The sequence below is a fragment of the Dermatophagoides farinae genome, chromosome 2 (assembly GCF_024713945.1).
Source record: "Dermatophagoides farinae isolate YC_2012a chromosome 2, ASM2471394v1, whole genome shotgun sequence".
NCBI classification, from domain to species: domain Eukaryota; kingdom Metazoa; phylum Arthropoda; class Arachnida; order Sarcoptiformes; family Pyroglyphidae; genus Dermatophagoides; species Dermatophagoides farinae.
Window position 1 is genome coordinate 5,692,602 of NC_134678.1, and position 23,761 is coordinate 5,716,362.

At 30.9% G+C, this 23,761-nt stretch overlaps 1 protein-coding gene across 3 annotated transcripts; it reads right to left on the reverse strand.

Moving 5' to 3' along the window:
* Positions 1 to 7,585: 7,585 nt before the first annotated feature.
* On the reverse strand, positions 7,586 to 23,311 carry gw (trinucleotide repeat containing adaptor protein gawky). 3 transcript variants are annotated; one of them, XM_047064117.2, is made up of 10 exons: positions 23,089 to 23,311; positions 21,097 to 22,653; positions 13,889 to 15,815; positions 13,006 to 13,822; positions 12,375 to 12,952; positions 12,252 to 12,309; positions 11,948 to 12,180; positions 10,649 to 11,884; positions 8,782 to 10,587; positions 7,586 to 8,719 (listed from the first exon to the last, which is right to left on the reverse strand). In XM_047064117.2, exons 3-9 carry the CDS (start codon positions 14,756 to 14,758, stop codon positions 9,772 to 9,774), a joined length of 4,608 nt encoding a protein of 1,535 aa, XP_046920073.1. In that variant the 5' UTR covers positions 14,759 to 15,815; positions 21,097 to 22,653; positions 23,089 to 23,311; the 3' UTR covers positions 7,586 to 8,719; positions 8,782 to 9,771. The 3 variants fall into 3 exon arrangements, with proteins under 3 accessions (XP_046920073.1, XP_046920074.1, XP_046920072.1); XM_047064118.2 differs by lacking the exons at positions 21,097 to 22,653; positions 23,089 to 23,311 and adding an exon at positions 16,902 to 17,092; XM_047064116.2 differs by lacking the exons at positions 21,097 to 22,653; positions 23,089 to 23,311 and adding an exon at positions 16,534 to 17,092.
* Between the last annotated feature and the right edge of the window lie 450 nt (positions 23,312 to 23,761).

The following is a 23,761-nucleotide window of genomic DNA, read 5'->3' on the forward strand; positions in this document are numbered from 1 at the left end:
TTTTTCCTATTTCTCTTCTTCTTGATTGGTGTCTATGTGCGCTAGCTATGGGTTTATATCCAAAAAACAAGTTGTTGAATGTATGTGTTTGTGTATCTGTATGGTTGGTTTGTTGGTGTGGTATACAATCCAAATAATGATGATTTTCTGTTCTTTGTATGATAGAATGAAAGTCTTGTATGGTGGCCATGGCCACTAAAACTTTACAAAGCTAGGGGCTTTGTTGTTGTTTTCCCTTCTACAAATGGTGTTGACCATTATTCGAACATTATTCTCCCGTTTGGTTCATTTGGTTTCAAAATCATCATCATAGCAGTTAATATTCACAAGCAACAATTGTTCACACAAGTTTCGCTCATTCTATTACTTGGAATTGAATGGATGTAGTGACAAAAAAAAATGGTTTAAAAATTGTTTGTCGAATAAGAATTTATTGAATTTCTCATTAAATATCAGCGAATAAATATTATGTACGGGGTGTGTACACTTTGTACATTTTTTTTTTAGCATCCGATAAATTTCGGGATTATTTTACCTGTAAATTATTTGCATTTTATATGTGCAAACACATACCAAGCGAATGAGAAAAAAACAACGCTATTCAAAATACTCATATAAATCGGCAATAAGAAAGTTTGGTTGATCATAAAATTTTTTTTTCACCATGTTTGTGCTACAACTATTATGAAGATTCAAGTTTTTCGAAATAAAAAAAAACACTAAACTAAATGAATGAAAGAAACGATCCTTTATAAGCAAAGCAATCTATTTAGCTATAATGAAATGTGGACGAACACACATGGCAAAGGCTATAGAGGTCGTCGTGTCGTGTCAAACTCATCAAATGAACACGAGCGAATTTTTTTGTTGTTTAGTAGTTGTTTCTGGTTTCCCCAGCTTCGATTCATTCGCGATCTTAGCATTTCATTTTGAATGTGTGTGTATGTGGGGACCTCAAGCTGTTTGCAGATTTTCTTCTTTTTTTTATACCCTAAGACACAGACACAAATGAGCTAAATTTATTCTTCACGTTCTTTTGAAATTTTTCAAGAGAAATTATTTTTTTCGAGGTCGGTTGGGTCGAGCTTGCCAATCAATTCAGCTTTAACAACAACAACAACACACAGTACAATACAATTCCGTCGATCCGTGGTCTGAATGGCCATATGAAATGGAATGATGATGTAAAAAAAAAATGAAATGGAAAAGAAAACTATTGAACCAATTTTTTTTTTACTTTTTAATAGCCAAACATAAATACAAACACACACACACACACACGTAAACAATAAGAACAACATAATTTGAAAAATAATTATAACAAGGGTGTAACAAAAAAAAAGAAAAGAAAAATGTTCGAATACTGATGATGATAATAATGAGAGAAAAAGAAAAAATCGATCAATTCTTTTTTATTATTATCGACGCGAAAAAAAATGAATTTGAAAAAAAAACAGAAAATCGTCATTTCAATTTCAAATCAAAACCCGTTCAAATTTTTTTTTTGTTCACAAATTCCTTAATCAAATGTGAGGAATATAAAAAGAAAAAAAAATTTCGAAATTATTGAATTTAACTGTGAACTGTGAAAAAAAGGTGTGTCGCTCTCTCTCTCTCTCTCTCTCTCTCTCTCTCTCTCTCTCTCTCACATCTTTGTGATTCTTATGAAATGTTTCATGAATATCTTGTTTTAATTAAAAACAAAAAACAAAAAACATTTTTCTACATCTTATCAACTGGTCAAGATGAAAAAAAAAGATGAACGAGATTTTTTCAGGAGGTAAAAAAAAATCATTTATGATCATAGTTGTGAAGAGGAGGTCAAAATGTGATTACCATAATCGTCGTAAAATAATTGAATTTTTTTTTTGTTACAATTCAAATTATAAATTGAATCATATCACGAATTCTTTATATCACTTGTCATTCAATCATTGTGTCTTTGTGTGTGTGTGTGTGTGTGTGGTGGGAGATTAAAAATATGGCCGAAAATTTACCGGAAATTTTCTACACAATAAAAAGATAAGAACCTGATTTTTTGTTTTGCATATCGAAAATCTTTTCTTACCATAATCATAAGATATTGATCAGGCTATACTCCCATAGCTTGCTGTTGTTCGTTAAAGTTCAATGGTCTCCCGATTGGGTTTTTGATTATAGGATAAGATCTTCTTTTGATGATGATGATGATGATATAACGTGTGTACATGTTGTTCTCACTTGCAATATTGCTGGTTTGTTTTTTTTTGGTGCCATTTAGGTGATGAGCTGTCATTTACGATTACGTTATTTCGATTGGTTTATATAATCAAATGAAACTATGTGGTTTTTTTTATAAGCAAAAAAAAACCTGATTAGTATAAAAAAACCTGGTTGTCAAAAGTTATGGTGTCAATAATCTGTGTTAATTCAATATTCTCCATTGAATATTTTTAGTATAACTATCATCAATTTAATTAAGTTGATTTTTCCTTTCTTTTCTTCTTCTTTGGACTATTTGAATTTAGCTTATTTAAATTTAAAAAAACGACGGTATCATTGACATCGTTGTTGTTGTTGTTGTTGTGGATCTTTATTACTACCCGTTTCATGTTACCTCGACCATGGTCATATTCATCTGACACACACTAACACATTGCCATTATAATCTAATCAAAAAAAAGTGAACAAAAAATAATTTCATTTTGCAACAATTAGATTATAGCCTTTTGAAATCTATCCATACATCGAAACCGGGATACATATTGCCCAAAAAGTGAATGTTGGAAATTTTTATGAAATTTTTTAGAAATTTTTTCTTTAAATTCAGTAGGACACCAACAACAACAATAACAAAAAAAAATTATTTCATTCTTTTGTGTTGTATTGTGTGTGTGTTTGGGATATCAATCTTCGAATGTCAAAAGGAGAATTTTTTTTCTCCTCGTCTTTTTATTATTCAGAAGAAAAAAAAATCTGTAAAAGAAAATTTTTCCAATAGAATCAACTATCTTTTGATGAAGCGACATTTTTGACACTTTATTTTTTTTCCTTTTGCAATTGATATACATTTTCCGATCGATGGATTTTACTTTTTTTTTCTTTTGTTGTTATCATTGGTCATTGGTTACCATCACCATCACCACCATCGCCACCACCACCACCATCGGGGTGTCAAGCGTGTCAAATACGTGTTTCGGTACGCTTTTTTGATGACCCACAACTACCAATAATAAAAGCAACCAATAAGTTTGATGTGAGAAAAAAAAACTCTTTTACGAACAAAGATGACAACCAAGGTCAAACACAAGCATACACACACATGAATATATATAAATTCATTTTATTGTAAAGAACGGTAACAGAACATTTGGGCAAAAAAAAAAAATTAACCCGTGACCTTATTGTATTAATTCTATTCCAACAAAAAACCATTTCAAATTATATCGAATTGAAAAAAATTTAGAAAATTGATTTCTTTTCACATTTTGTAAATATGTGGTGGGTGTGCATGTTGTGAAAGAGAGATATTTTCATTGTGTATTCAAAATTTAATCGTTTGAATACACAATGAATGAAAATGGCGAATAGATGAATGATGATGATGATGATGACGATTTTTTTCCATTATTTATCATTGTAGCATTTGTATTGAAAAAATGTTTCATTTGACAAATTTTTCGATTTAGAGAATTTCAGCCAATTTTTTGGAATTTTTTTTTCGAATCAAAAAACGAAACAACAAAGGTGCGTACAGTGTATATTGATTATGGAGGTCAGAGGTTAAAACGTTTGGTCAAAATTAATGGCCATGGGACTAGGAACGAACATATACATACAAAAATACAAATAATGTAACACATCGAATCTTCAAATGCAACACACCTACAGGTAAATAAGTAATTCAAAGACTATAACAACGAATGCCATCCATCGAGAAGAAAACAAAACAAAACAAAAAAGAATAAATTCGAAATTAAAATATTTCAATATTTTTTTTTTACTTTATTCAATCAATTTGAAAGGAAATAGGGAATTTAAGTTAAATTTATCAAACGACAAATTGTTTAGTATTGATTTTGACTTTTTTGACTGATTCGAATTCGAATTCAATCAGTCTGTTTTATTAATATAATGTAATGTGTATGTGTGTGTGTGTGTGTGTGTGGTAATTTAAATTATTTTCAATAAAAATTTTGATACATTAATTTGCACAAATAGAATGAAAAAAAAGAAAATATATAGAATTAGTTCATATATAAGAATTGAATAACACAATATTCATGGATTGAATGATATTCAAGTGAGAAAAGAAAACACAAGAATTCGAATCAGAATCAGCAATGAATAAAAAAAAATGATGAACATGGATACTATATTCATATCATTGATATATCAGAATGTAATTAAATTCATTATGATGATAATTATTATCATTGATTTTTTTTTAATGTCACTGAATGATTATTCTGGTCTGTGAATATATATATGGCGGGGAAGCTGATTTATTAAGTTGTGTAATTAAATGCACGTGAAAAATCACTAGTTTAGTTTATCTTGTGTGTGTGTTTTTGCTTTTTATAATGTTCATTGACATTCGTAATCGGTTTACAAACGAGAAAATGAAAATGCAATTTTTTTTTTTGGAACACAGAAATCGTATTTATGATGACAAAAAAAAATGAGAAACATGGGGATTTAATCAGAAAAAAATGTACAGATTTCTTTTTTTTTGTAAAATAATAAAATGAACAAACACAAATAAAATGAGAGGTCATGGCAAAATTTTATTTAAATTTGGACTATGTTTTTTTTAAAAAAAAACTTGAATTTGATTGCAATTCAAACAAATAAAGCGAGAAAAAAAATAAATGTGTCAAATGTTTTTTATTTCATTTTTAGGTTTAGGCAAATATATAAATAATAATATCCATCAGTGTTCTATATATGATGATTGATTCCAAACGTGTGTGTAATTATATAACCAAATCGAATATTTGATTCTGTTCAATTATGGAGACATTAATGACAATTAGGCAACATTGAAGGTATTCAATTTCTTTCAAATGAAAAAACAAATAGGCATCATTTACATTTATCATCTTCAATTGAGAATTTAATTAAAATCAAAGTCTCCACAAAGTTTATGAGTATGTATGTGTGTGTGTGTATCAATGTATCAATCAATCAATGGCAATTTCATCAAACTCTATCAAATTAGAAGGCATGGATTTGACAAAAAAAAAACAAAAATTTTGGAAATTCAAATCCACACATACTTTTATGAATAGATTCGAAATATTGCAAATATTAAAAATGAGATCTGAAAAAAAAGAAGAAAAAATTCACAGACAATTCAGTTTTTGTTGAGAAAAAAAAGTGGGAAACGTGATGAAAGAGGATATATTTTTTTTCCAAAAAAAAAATTAAATGTGAAGCGTGTTCTTTAATAATAATAACAACAACAACAACAACAACGATAATTGAAGGGTTCATTAAATTTTAATGATTGTTTTGTTGTTGTTGTTGTTGTTGTTGCGTCGACATTTTTTTTAGACAAATAACCAAAGAATGTAACTATATTTGTTTTAAATGTGTTGATGATTGTGTTTCAATATTGTGCGATTATGTCATCATTATGTGTATGTGTGTGTGTGTGTGTTTGTTTGTTTGTGTTTCATAGGCCCAATATGGCAGAATCTATAATAATAATAATTTTGTTTTGAATGATGAAAGAAAGAAATAGAAAAATATAGAGAAAAGATAATAACTGGATGATAATAAAGATAGGCGGAACACTTTTTTTTGAGATTAATTGAAATTTTTCTTTTTTTTTTGTTGCTGGAAGATGGACGAATAGGATTAACAAAATGATTGACCATTAAAATGTGTGAATTGTAATTATGAAAAAATTCATTATTATTTCAATGAAAACAGAAAAAAAATGTTGAATGTTTTATAATGAACGCTAGAATTTGATTGTTTGTAAATATATAATAAGGGATTTATAATTAAAAAAAAACTGACTGAATTGAATTACACAAAAATTCTCTATACAACTATCTCTTTGCTGTCACGGATTGATTTTTGTTGTTGTTGTTGTTGTTGTTACTGCTGCTGCTGTTGTTGTTGTTGTTGTAGGATGTTAGATCGTATCACAAGTTTCTCTCAGATGTTTTTTTTTTTTGGTTTGGTTTGGTTTGGATAATTCTTTGATTTTTTCAAGGATAACCTAATATTAATAATGTGCTAAGTCCACAAATGTTTTATTTTGTTGGGGCACTTTTTTTTTCTTGGACAGAATTTCTTTATCCACACTCACACACACACACAGACACACACACAGATACATAAACACAAACTGAATGAATCTAAATGGCTGGAATGTGAATGTAATGTAATAAGGACTATTGCAAAAAAAAATTTTTTGTTTTGTTTTGTTAGTATCGAGAGATGATGGATTGAATTTTTTTTTTTTTTTTTACTTCGACGTTTTTGATACAATGTCAACTTGTTGAGCATAATTTTGTTTGCTGGCATGTGTCACAGATAGAAAAAAAAAACGGATAAGAAATTTAATTTGATGATCATAGCTCATTGAATGAATTTTTTTTTTTTTTTTTTGGATATTTTCATAGTATAGTCTGTGTGTTTGTATGTTTATGTATGGTCGAATTTTGATGCTGTGTTGATATGAATGATGGAAAAAAATTAATTAAACAATATTTGAAGTGATAATAATAAGCGTAATTTTTTTTTTCATCTCTTTCTCTCTCATTGTTTGATTATCATCATCATCATCATCATCATACATTCACATTGAGAATAAAAAAAAACAAAATATCAATTCAAACATGAATCAATACATATATATAGCTATGTATGTTGTGTATGTTTTATAATGCAAATCAAGTGTAACCATTGATTGATAATGAATGAATGAATCAAATATTTAAATCATATAATAGTATAATAATAATAATAATAATCGATTATCAAGTTAGCAAATTAGCAAAAAGTTGATCGTGCATGTTCGTATTATATATTGTATTAATTATGATCAAATAATAATAATAATGAATAAAAAATATGTTTTTTTTTCTTTCTTTCGATTACAGAATACGAAATAATTTATTGGTATTAAATAATTGATTGATTGATGACAAATACGAATGTGAATAAAAATTGAAAAATTTGTCGTTGTTGTTGTTGTTGTTGTTGTTCCAAGACATTAAAATGTTTAGCAGCGTATGACGAATATCAGATTGATTGAAGATCATATTAGTTTTAACAAACAAAAAAATGATTTTTTTTTTGAATGAAACAAATAATTGTTCATGTCTTTGTCTGCGTGTGTGTGTGCGTCTGTATGTATTTTGTGAAGAGGAAAAGATCAAAAAAAAAAGAATTTTCATTTCAGTTGTTGCAACTAAAAAATAATTTTCTCTTTTTGTTGAATATAAATTGGTAAAAACAAAAAAAAAATTTGAGAATTTAAACACGAAATTTTTTATAGATAAAAGATAATCACATCACTCATCACTTTTGAAAATGATGATGATAAGTGTGATAAACAACTTGAATGTGGTGTGTGTTGTTTAAATAATTGTTTCTGTTTAAGAAAGTCGGGAATTTCTTTGTTTTTTTATTTGGAACACCGAGAAAGCGACACACACAATTCATATATTCATATATTCTCACAACCACACGGAATACACATACAGGCACACGCTTATCGATAAGATGTGTGTGTAAATGTGGTGCGTGAGCAAAAGAGAGCGGGAGAGAGAGAAATAGAAGATAATAATATAGCGGTGGTAATTATCAGGTATTTTTTGCCACTAATTTTGATTACATGATATACAATGATTTTACGAATTAAATGATTAAATATAGGTAATTAATTTTAAAATGGAGAGAATTTTTTTTTGTCACAAAAGAGAAAGAAATGTTTAAGTAAAATTTGGCTGGCGTAAGTAGAGCTCATTATTATTATAACGATAAAGAAAAGAGAATTTCCAAAAAAAAAAGAAAAGAAAACAGAAATTTGAATGTTCGTAGGCAGGGAAATGTAGTGTTTATCAATATTGAATGGATTAACAGAAAAAAGATTGCTAATTCATGAGTTTGTTTTCCAACTGGTGGACCCAAATGGAATTTTTTTTTGAAAAAGAAAGAGATATCAAAAGAATTTTTTTTTGTTTGAAATACAAATGAAAATTTTGATTGTACAAGTCTGCAACTTGACTGTGTGTATGTGTGTGTGTGTTTGTGTGTTGAAATTTTCATCATTGTTTAGGGTAATTGGAAAGTGTTCAATGAGAGGTTTGTGGATGTTTTTATGTTGGTATGTGTATTAGTGTGTATGATGATTCAAATGAAATTCTTGTATGATTCACACGAAAAAAATTATCACCCATTATAATCAATGAAAAGAGAATTTGAATTCAGATTCAACATCAACATAATTATATCCACATTCGATGATAAGTTCAGATGCAGATCAAATTATTTGGCTAGCTGAGCACATAGAAAAAGAGAGAATGTTGCAGAAAATGAATGAGGGGGCCAGATTCATCATTCACGTGATTAAGATCAAGATCAAATTTGGCAATTTTGGCAAAAATAAAATAACAAATGAAAAGGAAATTCTGCTGAATTTGACGAATAAAAGCGAGAATTAAAAGCATCCAATGTGTTTATACTTGTGTGTATGTGTTGACAAGATCGATAAAAAGACCTGTTTGAATGAGAAAAAGATTGTTGAAAAATTGGTTGAAAAGACAATAATAAATCACTTACTTGAAAGCGTTGACTTTGACCGAATATTATGGTTAGTGAATGTGTGAATATAATTCATGTCTGTAAATGTTCAAGTGTGTATAGGGGCAATAATTAATGAATAATTGATTGACTGAGGGTTTTTTTGTTTAAAAGAATAAAATAATTGAAGAAATAATAAAAGTGAGAAAGAGAGAATAATAAACAATCAAAACACAGAAATCAAGCAAGAGCTAAATAATAAATGATCGAGATTTGAATAGATTTGTTTGATAGTATCATCATCATTGGCTTTTTTTTGTCTGTATGTAGGCAAGCGTGGGTGTGTGTGTGATATATAAAATTAACAAAATACTTGTCGTTCTTACACGTATTTTTGTGGTTCTGGTGGTGTGTAATGGTGGGGAAAGTGTTTAATATTATCCGAAAGATGAAAACAAAGAGAAAGAGAAATATCGATACGTCATTTATACGAAAAGGTAATTGATAATAATATAATTAATGAGTGTGAATGACAAGATAATGCACGAGTGACGAATCGACAAATGATTCGCAGAGATTATTTGAATGTAACACATTGTGCTGATTTGTTGATAATCATCATTTTTTTCAGAAATATAACAAGGAAACATTTTCGTTTGTCTGAGGTCAAATTTTGAATCATCATCATAATCATGACAAATCCAACAAGTAGAGACAACTTTGGAATCGATATCATTACCAGTGGCGAATTTCGTTAACTGGTGAAATCGATATTATAAGGACGAATGAAAGAGCAATTCTTTGTAGTAGATTGATACACATCACAATTGAAATTGAGAGAGAGAGAGAAAGGAGAAAGAGAGCCAAAAATGAAGTGAATAAAAGGAATATTTCGCAAAGCTTGATTATGAAAAATTGATACGATGAGATAAATGAAGTTGGTTTCTTCCTCGATCGACATGAATATTCAAACATTCATTGAGAATATATATGTGGGTAATTATGTCTAAAATTATTAATTGATTTAAATTAATTATTCTCACCGGCCAACAGATCGTTAGGCAAGAAACTTTGAATTGTTGGTGTTTGACGATCATTAGTGCCAGCTTGATTGGAAGTGAATCCGCCTGTACTCCAAAGACTGGCACCAGTTGGACCTAATCCCAATGTTGAATTGGAACCAGTGCTCATATCACTCCATCCACTCATCATAGCAGGATTGCCAACAATAGGTGCCGTATTCCAGCCACCGCCGATGCTGTGTTCAGCACCAAGCTTAGAATTACCATTGAATTGATTCTGATGGTGACCGAATGGAAGCGAATTAGGCGTTGAAGAATGAGAGGAATGAGTTGCACCAGCACCATAAGGCAATGAATTTTGGTGATTGGTTTGCGATGAGGAAGCAGCATTATTGCCATAAGACGATGAAGATGACGTTTGGACAGCACTAACACCAACACCACGTTGTGCAGCTGCTGATACAGAATTTGAATGATATGACTGGATTTGTTGTGGTCCGCCACAACCAGCAGTTACCACTGTGTGACTAGCATTTGTTCCATTTGACCAGGTTGCAACTGAAGCAGTAAGAGAATTCGATAGTTGGTTAGCTGTGGTAGTGACACCCCCAAGGGTCAAATATTGTTGAATTTCGTTATCAGTCGGAAAATCTGCAATGATTGTTGTATTGCCAAGAACACAATTGTTCAAAGCTGATTGAGCCTTGATAGCTTGATCGCGATGTGAATATCGTACAATGGCTACGCCATGATTCAACACCATATGGAAAAGACTCAATGGACCATGCTGAAGACAGAGGGTTTTTAATGTAGAGCCATCAATCTGAAAAATTTAAAATAAATTATAGCTAAAGGCTCTACATTGTGTTTGAATTCAATTCAACCTGAGCGGTAAGATTACGCAAGCGTAAATATTCTGATGATCCGGATGATGGACTACTGGTAGTGAGGCCCGAAGAATTCCAAACACTTCCTGAATTTGTTGAAACAGGATTTTGCTGATTCATTTTTCCGGATAATCCTGGAGGGGGACGCGGTTTATTGGCATTAGGCTGTCCGCCGGCTGTATGATTATCACCACCAGAAGCATGATTACTCCACAATGACTCAGAATTCAAATTATATTCTGGAGCATTGCTATTTAACCAACCTCCAGATTTTTTCTGTGAGCCACCACTGTGCTGTGAAGTGATTTTATCACCAGAACCAAACATATTTTGTGTTGCAGAGGCAGGCATAGGGTTGTAAGCCCATGTATTACTATGTGGCGAGGGGTTCGAGAATGTACCACCAAAAGAATCAGTTTGTGTATTCAATAAACCAGGTTTTTGATTTGCAGTACCACCAGTAGTTGATGAAGCAGATGACCACGAGAATGGATCCTTTTGACTAAATGTGTTCAATAATGAATTAGGAGATCGTGAATCCAAAGATGATACTGCGGTAACATCAATATCAACAGCTGATTTAGAACCAGTTTTCCATGGTTTGGTTTGGTAATAGCCATCAAAACGTTCAGAGAACGAATCTGAAACATCATAATCAACGATTCCACCTAATGGCGCAGGAAGTTCGTTTGAACTTTTATCAGTTCCCCAAGTAACTTCTTCAGAAGCAAATCCTGTCCAATTGTTAGAATTTGAGGCATGTGAATTTTGCTTAGATAGTGGTCCAGGTGCGCGAACAAAATCATTATTATTTGAAGATCGATCATCCTGTTTATATGGATTCTTCCAAGTGCCCAACTTGCTACCACCAACATGTGAAGGATTTTGCACAAATGAATCAAAGGCAAGATCATTGGTATTGGGATTCTGATTACCAGGATTTTGCTTGGCAAAAAAATCCGACACTTTTGGTGGAGTTGGAGCAGCAGATGGTGGCATACCAGGCACACGACCACCAGAATTAGGTGGCATCATCATGAATGGAGAATTGCTGGTCGTAGAATTGTGACCTTGAATTTGATTTTGAAGATTGCATATCATCTGCTTAATTTGTTGAATCTTATTTTGTGATGCAGCATCACGCGATGGCTGGATAGTGCGCAATAATTTAAGCTGAGACAAAAGTTCATTCAATATTTCAAGATTGTGCTGTGACATTGGTTGGTTGAGAATCTGAATGATAATAACAAAAATGTAGAATTCTATTTCTACTATATGAAAAACTGTAAAACATACCTGTGCATTGAGAAAGCCAGCATTGATAGCCAGGCGAATCAATTCAACCATTTGACGATTGGGGAATGATGAAATGTTTACATTGCTAGTGTTTGTATTTTGGTTAATACTGCCATTACCACCAGGACCTGAACCAGGAATGGCAGCAGCTTGTTGAGCATTGAATATATTCGAACGCATATTACGATTATCGTTTGTTAAGGCACGTCGATTCATATCATCATTTAGCTCTTCTACAAATGTAAATTTTAGATTTTTCTAAACTATATATCTATACTTTAATTAATTTGAATTAATAACTTACTTAAAGCTTCATCGAAACGCATCTGATTATTTCGCAATGCGTTTTCGATATCTTCCTTCTGTGGTAAATAAAAGATTGGCATCAGATTATATAATTAGATTAGATAGGTCATCAATCAAATACCTTAAAGCCCATGTTTTGTAAGGTTTTAAATTGAGTACTTGAATGAATTTCACGAGATAATTTTTGGCTGTTCATGAGACTGCCCCCAGAAGCGCCAACTATTCGATTTTGTAACAAAGGATTAGGTGCTGTCCAATGGCCAGTGTCGATTGATGCCGAAGGATGATCCATCCAATTTGATGAACTGGAAGGAAGGCCAGCCATCGAACCTGTTCCACCAGGTCCTGTTTTCGGATTATTTGGTTTATTGATATCATTTGCAGGCCAAAGTAGACTAGAACTAGAAGGCGAGTCCGAAAGCCATGATGATGTCTGGCCATTAACTTTGGCAGATGAATCGGCGGCAGTTTCAATTGTATTCCACAATGGCGATTTACGCTGTTGAGTAGTATCGGACGCCCATGGCGTCGAACGATTTGTCATTGTCATTTGTTGATTAGGCTTTTGTTGTTGCAGGATTTGATGACTATTGCTAACACCATTGGATATGCTACCAATAATACTACCGTTAGTTGGATTTAAATTCATTGTACCTTTGTTCCATCCATTAGAGCCATTTTTGTTTTGGTTGGACATAGCTGATTGAATATCCAAGAATTAGACATTTGAATAAATAAGATGCTTTACTCACAATTATTGCCACCGAATTTGGTATCTTTCCAATTACAAATCGGCTGTTTTCCTTGACGAATGGTGCTACTCCACAAAGCAGTACCATCATCAACAGGGCCTCCTCTTTGCGAATCTATGGATTCTTTATCCCAACCAGATTCTTTTTTGCATGAAGATGGATCGGAATTCCAAGTGCCAAAACTACTGTCAGTAGCGATTCGTTCCCAATTCTGTTCCGACTGGTCAGCATTATCAAATGAGCCCCATGGTTTACGGGGAACGTTTTTCGTTGAGTCGAAACTTTTTGTTTCATTGGTTTGATTCCAACCGGGGTTTGAACCGGAATCGTATGATGGCGTTTGATTTGTGTTCTGGCTTGGCAATATTGGTCCATTCGTAGATGACCAATTAATACTTGAAGAATGACCACCACCAGCACTGCCACCATTACCACCACCACTAGTAATGGGATTAGGCACCCAATGATTTGTCAAGTCAGGATCTTCATCACCCCAAGTGCCGCCAATTGAAGGAGCGCCTGATTGCCCCCATGGTAATTGAGTAGAGATGCTGCCCGATGATCCAGGAGTGGTTGCCGTGGGACCATTCATTTGTGGACCACCATGAATCACACCAGGAGCATTAGGTTGAATACCATTGTGATTATTGACCATTGATTGACCAGTTCCATTGCCATTACCGTCTTTTTTCTCTTTTTTAACAGCTTCCCAAATCTCGGTTCCTGAGTTGACTGGACAACGCCATTGTGACGTATCCTTTGGACTGGATGATTGCGGGGACGGAGGCAGATTCCAAGGAGAATCTTGATTTATCACCTGAAAATATAATAGTAATAATAATAATTTAATTTAATTAAATTGATTGTTGTAAAAAATGCTTACAGGTGAACGCCATTTTTCAGTCAACAATGTTTCACGTATTTCATCACTCAAATTACCAATAACATCTTTTATATTAGCAGTTGCTATGGAACGTTTACCACCCATGTTACCATTACTGCTTAGGTTTTCATTCGAAGATGAAGAAGCAACCGATGATGAATTATTATTGGAACTGTTTACGGTGTTGTTTTGCGAATTTGCTGCTTGTTGAAATGCTGAAATAGTTGAATTAGAACCGGTGGTACCATTCTGGGAATTGGAATTATTGCTGCCATTATTGAGGATGGCTACTGAGTACGACGAATCATGACTAAATTGGTTATTTTGAGTGCCAGATGACAAGGACGTAACACTTGTCTGATTTGGTCCAGAAGAGGAGGAAGAGACAGAACCGATGTGATTGGAATTGTTGGCGTTTGATGATGATGATGATGATGATTGAATAATCACATTGTTGACTTGGTGGGAATTGTTGTTTCCGCTACCGGTTGATTGATTCTGATTTCCAGAGGCCAAAAGACCTTTACCGGCAGCTTGTGCCCATGAGCTTGATAGTTTTGGTGATGATGACAAGGCTTGTTCGTTGGTTGAGACGGAAGTTGAGACCAATGATCTGGATTGTTGCCCACTATTGTTTTGCCAACAATTCGCTGTTGACGAGCCGCCGCCAATAGCAGACACGTTGGCATTGTTTGAACTTAAACTGTGATTATGATTATGATTGTTACCGGAAATGTTATTGGCACCAATGGACGACGACGTTGAGGACGAAGCGTTTCCCCAATCAGCACCGGAATTCATCGGTGGCATCATGCCCCAACCGGTGTTTGAAGTCAACGATGAATCATCACCGTTACCTAAAAGACCCATCTTGTGTTTTTTTAATGGGCGATAGGTCTTTTAAAATCTTGAAATAGTCAAGGACAATCAATCGTAAGGTGTAGTTTTTTTTGATTTTTCTTTGAAAGTAATGCAAAATTAACACCAAATCTGTTTTTCGATGATTATAAACGAAATAAGATGTTTGTGAATATAGAAGTTAAGAATAATTCATATATGATATCATTAAGTGGACCAGGCATAATAAATGATGAATGAATAAAAAAATGGATAATTTTGATCATAAAGCTAAATAGATACGGATTATGTATTTATGTGGATATTTTTTTCACTTCACTTAAATTATGAAATTATGAATGATATTTAGGATGATGAAACTTGTTTGTTAGATAGATTGATGAACATTTAAATTCGGCAATTTCTGGAATTTGTCTTCAAAAACTTTGACTTTGGAAAATACGAAACAAATAAAAACCAAAAAAAATTCGAGGGCCAAAAAAAATAAAAGCATCAAAATATATGAAATGATGTCTTTGTATGTGTTGATTTAAATGTGTATGGTATCGGTAGTAGTAAATAATAGTGAGCAACAAAAAAAAATCGAGTGCAAGAAAACTCCAAATATAGATACGACGATGCAAGACGATATTGGAATTGGTGGTTTTTTGTCCGTTCAATATCTTATCCCAATATTTGTGGCGTGGATCCTTTTTGTATGCAAATGTTGGTTGGAGAAATTTGTATTTTTTTTCAAAAGCCAAATTTGATGAGGCAATTCGATATTTGTTTGGTGGTTAGCTCACAATTTGGTTTTCGAATGAGATTGTGATTGATGATATCGCATTCGTTGATTTTTTCTCAATCTAAACTTGAATGATAAACACTTTGGACGTGTTGAATGCGAATCATATTGTCAAGAAATAAAGATATTTGTTGTTGCTTTGTTCTTTTTAAGACATCAGTCGATGAATAAGTTTGTAATATTTGTCTTTTGAATATTATTAATATCAAGCGCAAAAAGATCAACTGATGAATGACTGTTGAATTTCTTTGTTTTGTTGTTTTAGATTCGAGAATAGTTTGAGATCTGTTTCGAAAATGAAAATAATATAATACATATATAATTAGTATCATAGTTTATATAAATCAAAATTAAAAATATAAAAACAAAAATAAATAAAAAAAACAATGTTTTGATTGTAAATCATCCAATGTATATTACAACTAATCAGATTTGGAAAAAATCAAAATGCAAATCGAAACGTGATTTTTTTTCGTTTTGAATCAAATGGAATGATATGGGCGTTTTTGAAAGATCCAGAAATGATAGAAACAATAGTTTTTGTCAAAAATAGGCACACACCTAATGAATGAAATATTAAATCGAGATAAAATGAAACAATTTATACCACCAGCCTAGTAAACATAATTCCTCTTGATCACAAAATTGTTTTAATGAACAAACTCTATAGTATAGAATTGAAAATTACATATTCTCGATTTATTATTATTTAAGAAGTGGCGAAAAGAACCACTAAAATTACGGAAAAACTGGCTACAAGACAAACAAAATTCAAGAAAATTTCAAAAGGGTGAATCGGATGCTGAGCTTTGACACATACACACACACACACACACACAAAAAAAACAAACAGAAGAAAACAAAATGCTGAATTATATTAGTTGCAAGATGAAAGCAATTTATAAACTAGATTCTTCATCACTGTATATGTGTTGTGCATGTATAAAACGTTAGGTTAATGAGGATAATAATCACAAACTTTATCCAACAATCAAGAACGTACCAAAAGAATATCGTATTGCCATTTGTTAAAGAAAAAATTGTTGAAAAAGAATCAACAATATCATCATTTTTTTTCGTCATTTTCAAAATTCAATTTCACATTGAATGTGCTGCTGATGCTGATTGTTTATTACAGTATAGAATCATAGTCATGATGATTTCGTAGATTTATGTGAATGATGATGTATTTGCTTGCGAAAGAACAAACAGCAGTAGCAACAACAACGACAATGATGACAACAATAAAACGGGCGACAAATTTACCAATTATTTTTTCTGGTAAAAAATGTTGGTTTTCTATAGATTACTTTTTCTCTATGTGTTTTGTTGAATGGATGGAAAAATAAATGGACGAATGCTTTTGCTTACTTGGCTTGGATGAGGTTGGCTAGATGATAGTTTTGTGGAAGATATATTTTTTGTTATTTTCTTGTTTATTAGCTCATCATCTCCAATATCAACGAAGAAGACGACGACGACGACAACAACATCACAAAAAAAAGTCTATGTGTATGATTTGCTCGTCGGTAAATATACAAAGTTCCTAATCACAATATATATAAAACGAACAAAACAAAACCAAACCAGAGCAAAACACATAACATATACACATACACAATTATTACAAGTTGAGAAGCAGCAGCAGCAGCAAAAAAAAAGAGGGAAAAAGTGAGCAGGATTGTGTGTGTTGGAAAATGCGTCATTGTTAAGAATTGTTGCGATGGTGCTGCCAGTCTCACTGCATATCAAAACTTGCATACTATTATCATTTTGCTTCAACTCTCAGTGGTGGTGAATTTATCATTTACGAGCTAAACTCTCCATCTATACTTCGTATAATGTACATACAAAAGTTAACTTAAAAGTATGTATGTATATGTATGTGTACCGATAGCTGATAATGGCTGACGTTTGTTTGGCTTACATTCAATTTCAATATGAAATGTCGTATTCCAGTGATTCTCAACCTTTTTTTTGTTGCGGTACAATATTTTAACGATTTCAAAATTTTGGCGGCACAATTTTAGAATTTCGTGGCACACAAAAGTGCCGCGGCACAGTGGTTGAGAATCACTGTCGGCATATTCAATACACCATACACACAAGTTGAGAGAATGTGCCATCGACGAGTTTTTGTTAATGTGGTCGTACTAGGTTCTGTGTATGTGGAGGATATGGCTGCTTGGTTTATATATGAGATATAATAACGAGAAAAAAAACCTGCAGGTTCCATGGAACAAGATCATCATTACTGCTGGAAACAAAAAAAAAAATGCCTTTTGATGCAGAGATCCATATGTAATAACAACGTTAGCTCATTCTATACATACAAATCATATAAACAGCGACAATGTACAAAGAGAGATGTTATCCGTATTTCTCTCCTCTCTGATTATATAAATCCTGAGTAGCATAGAAAGGGACAGAGCAAGAAAACTCCTAAGGAGCGAGATAAACACGTCTACAAAATATCATTTTTTCAAAGGAAAAATAACTAACAAGCAAATTGTGGATAACAATATGGCTACCACCAGTTGTTATTTCCAATGTTGCCGTGTTTACAACGATAATGATAATGACGATGATGATCATTTGGTTAGATAATTTCCATTGAAATTATAATCAATTATTAAAAGATGGATTTTTTGAGTAAAAAAATTAAATTTTTTCCATTTGAAACTTTATTTTTTTTATTTTAAATGTAAATATCCTGACGACACTTGGCGGTCGTTTTAGCCATTTATTTCGTTAGTGAATAGTAGTAGTATGAATGAATGTTATGAAAAATATAGGTTCATTTTTTAGATTTACAATATTCGCCTGTTCATTCTTTTATTTTTTTTTTTTTGATAACATTTTACACGCATGCGTTAACCTTTTCGACTATATACACAAATATATAGTCGATATACTTGTATACAGAATATAGAATTTCTTGAATTTTCGAAATGATATTCTTAATCTGATGATGATGAGAAAATTCTAGCAAAATAGAAATAGAAAAAAAATATAAATATCATTCAATGGCTCCATCTTTTACACAAACTAGGAAACAAAAAATGAAAAACTTGAAAAAATGATTTTATATATTCTTGTATATTCGATGAACAAAAAATGGCAACTTAATATTATTGAACTACCAGTAAAGATTCAAATAATGAAAGCCAATTCCAAATGTCCAGATGGACATATAAAATAATTTTTATATCAAGTCTTTTATTTTTTCTTCCTTCCTTCTTTTCTTCTACCTACCCCTGAGAAATGAAAGACAAAACAATCATGGCCTATTTATAGATTTAACAACATATAAATAGAGAAGTATTTTCATTATTATCAATCAATATGACACTATAAGTTATTTTTTCACTAGTTGTTTTTTACATAAGTTGTTGTTGATGTCGTTAAAAGAAAAATTCGTAAACAGTTTTAAAAATAGAAAGCTGTAGCAGATTAAAAATTCTTGCATTTTCTAAGGGTTTTTTATCAACGGTGTTGCATTGCAAATATTTGTTTATTAAAGGAAAAAAATCGGCAAAATATTGGATATATGCAATAGTAATAAAATGAAAACAACAATCAAGATTAACAACGTGAATAATGAATATAGTCTGTCATTTTGCAGGCAGCAAGAGAATTGAATAAAAGATCTTTTTGATACGTTCCAAAATAAGAATGCAAAAACAACAGAGAAAGTTACAATCGTTCATCTTTTCTATAGAACACATGACACCTGTTGTTGCCACTAGTTAGTTTTTTTCTGAGCATACATTCGGAAATAAAAACAAGGAACTACTATATTAGCCAAACCTCGAACAACGATCTGTTCCTCAATTTTAACGGTTAAAACTAGACCGAAATGGCAATTAAAATGAAAATTAAAAAGTGGTAACAAAATTTACAACAATGTGCTACCGTTAGAATGAATCTAGTGAAAAATAAAACAAATCAGTGAAATTTACTCATTATTATCTTCAATGATGATGATGATGATGATAATCACGATCAAGATGAAGTCAATCCAAAAAAAAATTCAAATTATTTAATACTGACCTGTTGTAGATGTTTTATCATTTTTTCTCTTTCTGATTATCCTCCTTCTCATTATCATGACATGCTATTATCAATGCACCTACATATAAAATTCAACAACGAAATCATTTCCCATTTCGATTGTGATGAAATGTAATTAAAATGAAATCTAAATGCCCAATAAAAATAAACTTATCCATCATCATCATTATTTATTTTTAGATAAAAGAAATTCATTCAAAATAAAAAAAAACAATAAGCTATAAACTATAAGACGATGATATAAATTTATATATCAAATTCACATCATTGCCATATCTATTAATTATAAAGTGTATGTGTCAAGAATTGAAAAGTATTTTGGACACATAAAAACAACAGCTACAAAAGAAATTAATACAAAGACAAAAATCGTTCATAATGGTTGGGAATTTTTTCATGTATGGTATTGATTTTTTTTCAAAACAATTTTCAATGAATGACTTAATTCTTCATACTTTAAACATCAACATTCAAAATGATATCAACAGATGAAGATTAAGTATTCTATACTACTTTTTAATAAGATAGAAAAAATGGCTTGACTTTAATGATCTTTGATCAGATTGATAATGATACAAGATGATCTGATCTGATTCGATGTCAAATGAAAAAGAAACTGATACAATGTATGATATGAAAAAATTTTATGATTAGGAGATCGCTATCACAGAAATGACATGAAACTGACATAAGCAAATCGAATGATGTTGAACACCAATCTATCAATAGCATGAATGTTTGTCATAGTATAGGACGCAATCGCTATTATCATGGTGATGATATTCGAAGCTTGAAAAACATGGAACAACAAGTTAATGTGGGAAATCGAAAAAACATCATCATGGATACGATTTCATTTTACTATTGTTCACATTACTTATCAATGATCATTATAAATAATAAAGTTTTTTTCCTAATAACTTGATTACAAATTCATAATATAAAGCTGGACAAACCGTAATTATTCGTGAAATGAATACAAGGAAAACAAAGTAGAAACACGCCGTTAATTACAGACAGTAAAATGACTGGTCGATAAATAAATATATTGAAAATATATTGTTTGAGTGCAACTCGTGGTAGTAAAGTTATTATTTTGCCAAAAATATATCATTGACAAAATGGTACACATTATATATTGAACCAATTTGATGATTTGGCTTTGTCATTTTTCTTTGATAAATTACTCATGAAAAACTGTATATGAGTTCACACAGCCCAACAAAAACTAAATGAATTATAATTAAATTAACGGTTACACCACCATCATCATTAAACTATGATCGTAGATAGAAACCAGGTGAAAATCATTATTCGAATTTTTTGTTTTTTTTTTCTAGCACATTCGTTCCCTTTTGTTTGCCTTCAATGAATGTCATCGATATATTGTTATGACAATAAAAAAATATGACAATAAAAGAGATAATGAAGAAAAAATAAAAGCAAAGAAAAACAAATGAAAAAAATGAATTAATATACTATTTATACTCACATTATCATTAGTATTTTTATTTAGATGAAATTTTTTTTGTTGATTATGAGGATGATTGTGAATTGAAATGTCGTAGTCTTAGAGATATATTGCGCAACAATTAATAAAAGTTTCAAGATCTTTTATCAATTTGAATAAAAATAATAATTTGAATGCCATATAATGCAAATAATGATGAAAGGTGGGAGAAGAGGAAAAGAATAGAACCAATGATAAATGAGTATATCACTTGATAGCTTTCACTTTTTTTTCTTTAGTTTGAAAATAAATGAGATACGTTTTACCAATGATGATATACGAATAATTAAAAAATGACACAACAAATTTAGAGTTGACAACAATTTTGGGTGGATTGCGTGTTTGAGAAATATTTAAAGGCAATTAAATGGATAATAATAATGAGATTGATTCGTATTCGGGTTGTTTTTTTGCTTCTTAGAATTAAAAAGTTCTATGGTTTAAAATCACAAACAATGAATTACATCCGTTATCTTTGTCTTTATTGTAGCTGTTGGATCATCATTGTTGTCATAGCCGTCGTTATTTATTAATTGTATGTTGTTCGATTTTTTTCGTAATTGGATAAAGAGCTGCCATAATTGTCAATGATGGACCAGGAGAAGGAATCAAGATTAATTGGAAAAGCTTAATCAATATGTTTGCCACGTGATTACCAGATTGAAAATTGATTAAGGGAATTCCTAAGAGATTGATTTAACTGAAATGAATGACTGATTGATCGAATTTGATGAAATATTGAACACTAAAAATATTTAAAAAATAATTTCATAAATTTTCACATAAGATATTCAGGAATCGAAATTCAATGAAAAACAAAAACAGTATAGAAAAAATGATATTGATTAGATCATATCAGGAATGTTGAAATGGCATATACACAACACATAAAAAATGGAAAAAAAAGACATGATAAGCGATTATGATTGAAGAAGGAGTGGCTGAAGGTGGCGTTGGCAAAGAGAATAATTTGTCAGGGTCTAAGATATATCAATGGTGATTGTAATGATGCTGATGGCGATGATGATGATGATCATTGGCCCTTTGAATAAACGGCGATGAAGAAATGATGTTTACCTTGATATTTTTTTTCAGTTTGAAACTTGAAGAAAAAACCACGATTCAAATCTACTTGACTTGTTCCGACTATGTTTTGTGTTGTATGAGATACGTGTAGTTTTCGTTTTTTTTTATGCCAAATGATATGAATTTTGGTGTGTATTGTATTGAAAACACAGTTATACACACATAAACAAAGAAAAAAGATTCAAACAACAATCTTGGAAAATTACATATGGAGTAAAGTCAAAGAACGGGACAAGATGTTAACAACTATACATCATTCAACCTTTCAATGATGATGATTGTTGAGAAAAAAAATGAAATGAGAAAAACAGAAAAGAGAACACGTTGAATTGGCTTAGATCCATTTTCATTTTCTTTCATGTTGTTTGGCCCAATGATGATGATGATGACGATGATTAACAAAGCTCGTGCACTTTTTTCTTTCAAAGGTATATGCAAGAAATTTCGCTATAACTGTGTGTAATGAAGTAAAAAAAAAAACAAAAACAAATACAAACGTTCGATTATTATTAGGTGAAATGGAGAAAAGTCTAATTAATAATTATGATCGATAGTACAAAGGTTTGTGCGTATGATTTCAAAAGGAACAAAATTAACAGGAAACAGAAAAATACAATTTCAATTTGAATACAATCTGAGATCGTTATATCATAATGAAAACCAAAACGATAATATCTCATTTTCGGTTGTAATAATGATGAAATGAATGAGAAAAATTTAATCAAAAAAAAATCATCTAAAAATTGATTGATCACAATTTATAATAAATTAATATAATTCTGTAAACAACTAAACTTTCTACATCTTTTGAATCGATCCATTTGGTATTTGGATATATTTTTAATGATAATCAAAATACGAATAATATCGTTACTATTTCATACTTACATTCGATGATGATAATTACAGACCAATTCTGGTGATTACGATGATCGAAAAGAATGGCAAAAATTTCAATTATTATTCAAATAGATAAATTCATCAACAATAACAATCATATATATGCACATCTTTAAATTGTTACGATCCCAGTAATCGTAACACTATAACAACACTCAATAACATTCGAACGAATATACGGTCATAAACGAGCTATTTACTAAATATAAATGAACACGAATAACAAAAAGATACTGAAATGGAGGAGAAGCATATCTTAAAGTTGAATCCAAAGAGTATACATTCTCTCATTGTGTATATAATTATAAAGTAAAGCCATTTCAATTATCATTGTATTGTGCCACTACCATTAATTTCATTTTTATACAAAATGAGAAAAATGTATCGACTATTGTGAAATGGAATCAAATTGATTAAAAATTATGTTGGTTTTTATTTTTGAAATTGTCAAATTCATCAATTCAAATAATTCATCACATTAAAAGTTTTATCATACATTCGATATAATAATAATAACGAATTCTAAATTCTATAATTTTAGTTTACAAATAATAAATTCAATTTTATTTTGGCGCTTGAATTTTTTTTTTTTTTTTTGCAACAATAAATTCACAATGATACATTTTTATATATTGATGCTTCTACCATCACAGTGGTAGTA

Coding starts and splice junctions, on each gene's coding strand:
- gw (XM_047064117.2), bottom strand. CDS start 14,758: ATGGGTCTTTTAGGTAACGGTGATGATTCATCGTTGACTTCAAACACC. Junction 13,823..13,888: donor CTGAAAAATGGCGTTCACCT/GTAAGCATTTTT, acceptor TTATATTTTCAG/GTGATAAATCAAGATTCTCC. Junction 11,885..11,947: donor CTGGCTTTCTCAATGCACAG/GTATGTTTTACA, acceptor ATTATCATTCAG/ATTCTCAACCAACCAATGTC.